At 42.5% G+C, this 5931-nt stretch overlaps 2 protein-coding genes across 2 annotated transcripts; one reads left to right on the forward strand and one right to left on the reverse strand.

The window, feature by feature from the left end:
• Window positions 1-1792, reverse strand: LOC134883044 (uncharacterized). Its single transcript, XM_063911150.1, has 4 exons — window positions 721-1792; window positions 429-543; window positions 86-237; window positions 1-33 (listed from the first exon to the last, which is right to left on the reverse strand). The coding sequence occupies exons 1-4, from the start codon at window positions 1471-1473 to the stop codon at window positions 1-3; spliced, it is 1053 nt and encodes a 350-aa protein (XP_063767220.1). The 5' UTR covers window positions 1474-1792.
• Window positions 1793-3564: 1772 nt separating this feature from the next.
• LOC134882894 (piggyBac transposable element-derived protein 3-like) lies at window positions 3565-5636 on the forward strand. The gene is made up of 3 exons (XM_063910905.1): window positions 3565-3670; window positions 4160-4393; window positions 4588-5636. Exons 1-3 carry the CDS (start codon window positions 3613-3615, stop codon window positions 5634-5636), a joined length of 1341 nt encoding a protein of 446 aa, XP_063766975.1. The 5' UTR covers window positions 3565-3612.
• Window positions 5637-5931: the final 295 nt, after the last annotated feature.

Here is a 5931-nt window from a genome sequence, read left to right on the forward strand (position 1 = left end):
CTACCAGGGCTCTCTCCACAACCGGAAGGTTTTCTACCCAACGATGGGCACAGAAAGAAAGGGGGAACACACTGGACTTGGTTACAGTGACGTAATCCTCTCTCCTGGCAGGCACATTGTTAAACAATGTGTGCATTGCTCTCAGCAACTTGTCCAGCAGCCATGCAGTGAACCCACACTTGAAAGCATTGTGTAGCGTGTGTAGGCCACAGCTCCCCACACAAATGAGCTGAAGACCTGAGGGTTTCATTGCAAACTTGATATTAGAAACCAAATTCTCCATAGCAGTTCTCTGTATCACTTTGAACTTGTTTATTCAATGTAAACTGCACTACAAATACTTACTATTTTACTTTAATATTACTAATGGATCACATACACTCTCACCCACACACACAGAAATAACATTAGGCCTATAAACTCCTCACCTCCGTACTGCTCAGCTTGATCTTTCTGGAAAAGTTCGAACAGTTTCCAGTTAACACTGGGCCCATCCATTGAAATGGACACCAAGTCCTTGAGGTTCAGTTTGTCCATACATTCCTGAAAAAAGTGCTGCATTTGATTACCCAAGATAAGATGAATAGATGAGCAGCACATATTGTTAAGGGAAGTGCCTAATTGGTCATTGTGACATTGCCTTCACAGGACTGTGTATACCCCAAAAATGATATCAATATAAAACTGAGAAATATTCAGAGTAAAAAAGGTTATGCTTACTTTGAGATGTGACAGCAGGTCTTGTGCAGTGGAATGTCCCATAAACCGGGAGCCCAAATATCTGGACTGAACCTGTCCCTCGTCCCAGAAGCGGACATGCACATCCAGCTGTTTATTTTTTGTAGTCTCGTTGAGGCTCTCATCGAACATCAGAACGAACGGCGATTTGTTGACTTTGGACACCAGTTCCTCTTTGATGAACACCGCTAAACCGAATTTGGCTATGTACGCCGTTTTGTCAGGACCACACGTGAAAGTGGTAGCTATGTCTGAATCCGGGAACATAAATTTGAAAAGATCGGAAACGTTCTCATTTGAATTGTAGGACTGATGTTTGGCGACTGTGTTGAGAGTCCACAACACCTCTGCTTTCATTGTTGGTGTGGACCCAAAGGCTGTGCGCAGATCCACACTAACGGGCGTTGCGCTAGTAGCTGGAAGGGCTGTAGCAGTAACGTTAGCAGCTGGCTGGTTCACGTTACCTGCTACTTCAGACACATTATCAGCTAGCTGGCTAACATTAGCAGGCTGAAACACCCCGGCGACGGAGGGAGTTTGATCCTTCACCTTCATGGAACTGATGTGCTTGGCTGATTTAGCATGAGACTCTAGAGCCTTCACGCCCATGGTACCAAGCTGGATTTTTTTTTTGCATACTGTGCAAAAAGCTTCGAATACGTTGTTTTCCACAGGTTTTACCCAGTGAAATGCTCGTTTGTCTCGCCACGCTTCATTAAATTTGCATTTCCCCATAACCACAGAATGTATCTTGGTCTGTCTATCTCTGGTCTGTGCTGCTATGATGCTGTAGCAAAGTGACGTCTTCCGACCCGGGGCAGCGTTCGTTCTCAATTATTGGTTCCGCCACTCTTTATTTAGGCTGTTATTTAATCAAAGTAATAGTGGTTGACAAATTAAACTTTTTAAAAGAATGCGATATACGGAGAAGTTACATACTGCACAAATTTAAGACCCAGGTATCAAAATTCAAGACTTTTTCAAGTCTTTTTAAGGTATTATTTCCAAATTCATAAATTCAATGCTTTTAAGACTTTTTAAGGACCCGCGGGAACCCTGTATATAACCGTTTCAATGTGTTGTTCATTCAAAACATTTCAAAATACAGCCATTAATGTTTGAATATGTACCCACAAAAGTGAGTACACCCCAGGTTGAAATCCCATAGAGTGTCTGAGAAGAGGCCATGTTGGCCCGAAACATCACAAAATGAAACATTTTGAGTCTGCACCAGGCTAAAAGAGATGTGGGTGAGATTTGACTGAAATCCTATGGACAGTATCATGATCTGCTTCAGCAGTCACAGTGCATGTTGACATGCATGTTTCTTTAGGTGAAATTCAGCTTTCCAATGTTGACGGCATTCATGCAGCCCCAAACCATGTCAGTCCCACTACCATGCTCGACTTTACAGATGGGACACTTTTTTTGTAAAACACACTTGGTTACCACCACACATGCTTGACACCATCTAAAGCAAATTTGTTTATCATGGTCTCATCAGACCACACGACATGGTTCCTGTGATCCATATCCTTGGTCTGTTCGTCTCCAATGAGACCATGATAAACAAATTTGCTTTAGATGGTGTCAAGAATGTGTCATGGTAACCAAGTGAGTTTTACAAAAAAAGTTTCCGATCTGGACAATCAAGCATGGTAGTGGGACTGACATGGTTTGGGGCTGCATGAATGCCATCAACATTGGAAAGCTGAATTGCACCTAAAGAAACATGCATGTCAACATGTACTGAGACTAATGAAGCAGATCATGATACTCTCCATAGGATTTCAGTCAAATCTCACACATTTCTTTTAGCCTGGTGCACACTCAAAATGTAAAAGTGCAATGTAAGGCAAGGATGAAACGCACAACGATGAGCTCCCTTTTGATGCCTTTGATGTTTCGGGCCAACACGACCCGTTCTCAGACACTCTCTACGGGATTTCAACCTGGGGTGTACTCACTTTTGTGGGTACATGTTCAAACATTAATGGCCGTATTTTGAATTTTTTTTGAGTAAACAACAAATTGAAGCGGTTATATGTTGTACACAGGTTACTATTCATTGTGTCAAAGTGAAATTTCTTAAATTGTGTCCTATGGAAAGATATACTTACAAATCTGCAAAAATGTGAGGGGTGTACTCACTTCTGTGACATACTGTATGTAAATGGATCAGCATAGCATGACACTTAAATCATTACCAGAGTGCCTCCTTCACATTAAAATCAAGCAATGAGAATACCGCTGACACATCACACAGCACTAGTAGTGCCTTGTGAACAGGTTACCGGTACCCACCAGCTTGGACATGCATGAGAGTTTGTGCCCAATAAAAGTTCAAACATGGCTCTAATTTGGCAGCATTCAACATATTTATTTATGGGGGGACAAATGTAAATGACCACCAAGAACATGTAACTGCACCAGAGTTAGTCACTGACTAGTTTTCATCTGTAGTCCTTGGTAGGTTAACATTGACAGAAAGTAGTGGGAATGGTGTGAACAGACTGAGTTTCAAGCCATAGGCTCCATTACCTTGTTCCAGAAAAGCGGTGTAGGATGCATCATGCATCTTTATGTACCTCCTCTTCCCCAGATATTCCACTTTAACCAACATGGTGTCCTAAAAAGAAAGAAAGAGAGAACAATTTGAGAAATGAGAACATATGGGCCACTTACACAACCAAATAAGATTTTTTTTTATTCCTCCTAGGACCTGGCGTACACATACGTGGACATCACATTTTTGGTCATATGACCACAGTCGTTAATTCTGCTGAACTGTCGCATCATGGCCAAGTATGTGGACACTTACACTGCCATCTGGTGGTGTCAGAAGAGTACAAAACACTACGGTAAGAATTAAAAATGGCGGCAAACACAAGGGATAATTCAAGTGGCAGCTCCAAACACAAACCTCGACAAGGTAAGAAGTCCTATCATATTTCAAGGCTTTTTCTGATTTAGATATTTATCAAAGCATTGTACGTTTGTCATGACATGCAAATTTGACAAAAAATGTGTGAAAATAACAATTTGGTATGCTGCTAAACATGATGTACACGTATGTGTACATTGGGACTTAGGTTGGTCAAACATGCTAATATGTTAGCAAAAATGTGCACGAGTAAAATAGCTTATAGCTAACTCTGGTGCAGCTAAAAAGCTGTACATTGTCCCAATGAAATAAATAACAATTAAATAACTAAATACATACATAAATACATAAATTAGTTGGGTTAAAAATGTTAATATGCTAGTAAAAATGTGCCTTACTATAGCTAATAGCTAGAGTTGTTTATAGCTATCTCTGGTGCAGTTGAAAAGCTGTCCCAGTGAAATAAATAACAAAGAAATACATACATATATAAATGACATTGGTTTGTATTTGATTTTTTCATGTTTTTATTTCCAGAGCGTTTTTCTGTGCAAACAGCATTGGAGCAATTTTGGCTAAATGATGGAGACAACTCAGATTTGGAAGACTTGTCTGACAACGATGATCCCATCCTGGATGCCAATTACCAACCCCGAACACAGGAACGAAGCAGCAGTGAGGATGAGGATGACAGTAGTGATGATGAGGACCCCATTCCTCAGCCCACTGAGCACAGCAGAGGACGTAAACGTCTCCGTGGTGCAAATAATGGTTAGCCAAGACCCAGTGGATATTTGTTTATTTTAGGCAGGGCCTAAGGGCTAGGTGAAGGATAGGAAGCAAAATGCTTATTTACAACACTTGTTGACAGGTTCAGGGACAGGGACAGATACAGGTTCATCCCTGCAAGTCTCAGAATCGACCTGAATGCGCATCTATTGATGAGCAGATGATTCCTTTCACAGGAGCCTGTCCATGCAGACAATATCTGCCAATGAAGCCAAACCCAGTTGGCATCAAGAACTTCGTTTGTGCTACAGCAGATGGCATTGTGCTGGACTTTGATCTGTATCAAGGTACAGGTGCACTGCTTGAGCAGGTCGAAGAAGAGGTGGGCCTGGGGTTGGGGGGCTTAGTCTTGGCTCGTCTGTGTCAAACTCTGCATCGTGGCACAAAAGTGTATTGTGACCGGTTCTTCACAAGCATCCGAGGTGTGGAACAAATGATGAAGAAGGAGATGTACATTACTGGTACAATAATGAAGAACAGACTCGCTGGCGCGAAGGAGAAGCTACCCTCTGACAAAACCATGAAAAACACAGGAAGAGGTACCTCATCAGAACTTTCCACTGAAGACGGAAAGTTGTGTGTAGTGAAGTGGTATGACAACAAACCAGTATTGATGATGTCTGTTGTTCATGGCACAGAGCCTGAAGACACCTGCCAGCGCTGGGACAAGAAATTGAAACAGTATGTGACTGTCTCGCGACCAAGCATTGTCCGTGAGTACAACCTCAAGATGGGTGGAGTGGATTTGATCGATAGAATGATTAGCTACTATCGCATGAGCGCCCGTACTAAGAAGTGGACGATGCGGATGCTAATGCACTTCACAGATCTGGCTTTAGGTAACAGCTGGCTACTCTACCGCAAAGACCTCGCAATATGTGCTGCACCAAAGAAGAGCATCATGCAGTTCCTTGAGTTCCGTACAGAAATTGCTACGACCCTCTTGGCCCAGCATCACGGTCAAGGAAGCCATGCAGACCTCTCTGAACAGTCAGAGGAAGAAGACAACTCAAATCAAGGGAACAAACGTCCTGTGACGGCAGTGCCCCATGTCTCGGTCCGCAGGAGGGCGAATGCCCATCTCCCAGAGATGATCAGCCTGAAGAACGCGACGCGCTGCAGGGTAGCAGGCTGCACTGGAAGAACCCGAGTGCGTTGTGTGACCTGCAAAGTGTTCTTGTGCTTGCAAGGCGATCGCAACTGTTACACAGCCTTTCACACATAGACACACATACACTGCAGCACAACACACACACACACACACACACACACACACACACACACACACACACACTGCTGCAATGCAAAATTTCACATAACACATACTGTAACTGTGACTCTCCAAAGGGGGCAAAAATGTTTTGTTTTTCTTCATTTTGTTGTGTTTTTTCACAATGATGTTCAAAACACAAACAATAGTTGAAAGTTGAAAAAACTGCTGTGTTCAAGGTTGAAATAAAATAGTTTTTCACTCTATTACAAAAAGGTGACTTTAATGTGTTTTATGGAAATTCAGACCG

Source organism: Eleginops maclovinus, chromosome 20 (genome assembly GCF_036324505.1).
Source record: "Eleginops maclovinus isolate JMC-PN-2008 ecotype Puerto Natales chromosome 20, JC_Emac_rtc_rv5, whole genome shotgun sequence".
Classification (NCBI taxonomy): Eukaryota; Metazoa; Chordata; class Actinopteri; order Perciformes; family Eleginopidae; genus Eleginops; species Eleginops maclovinus.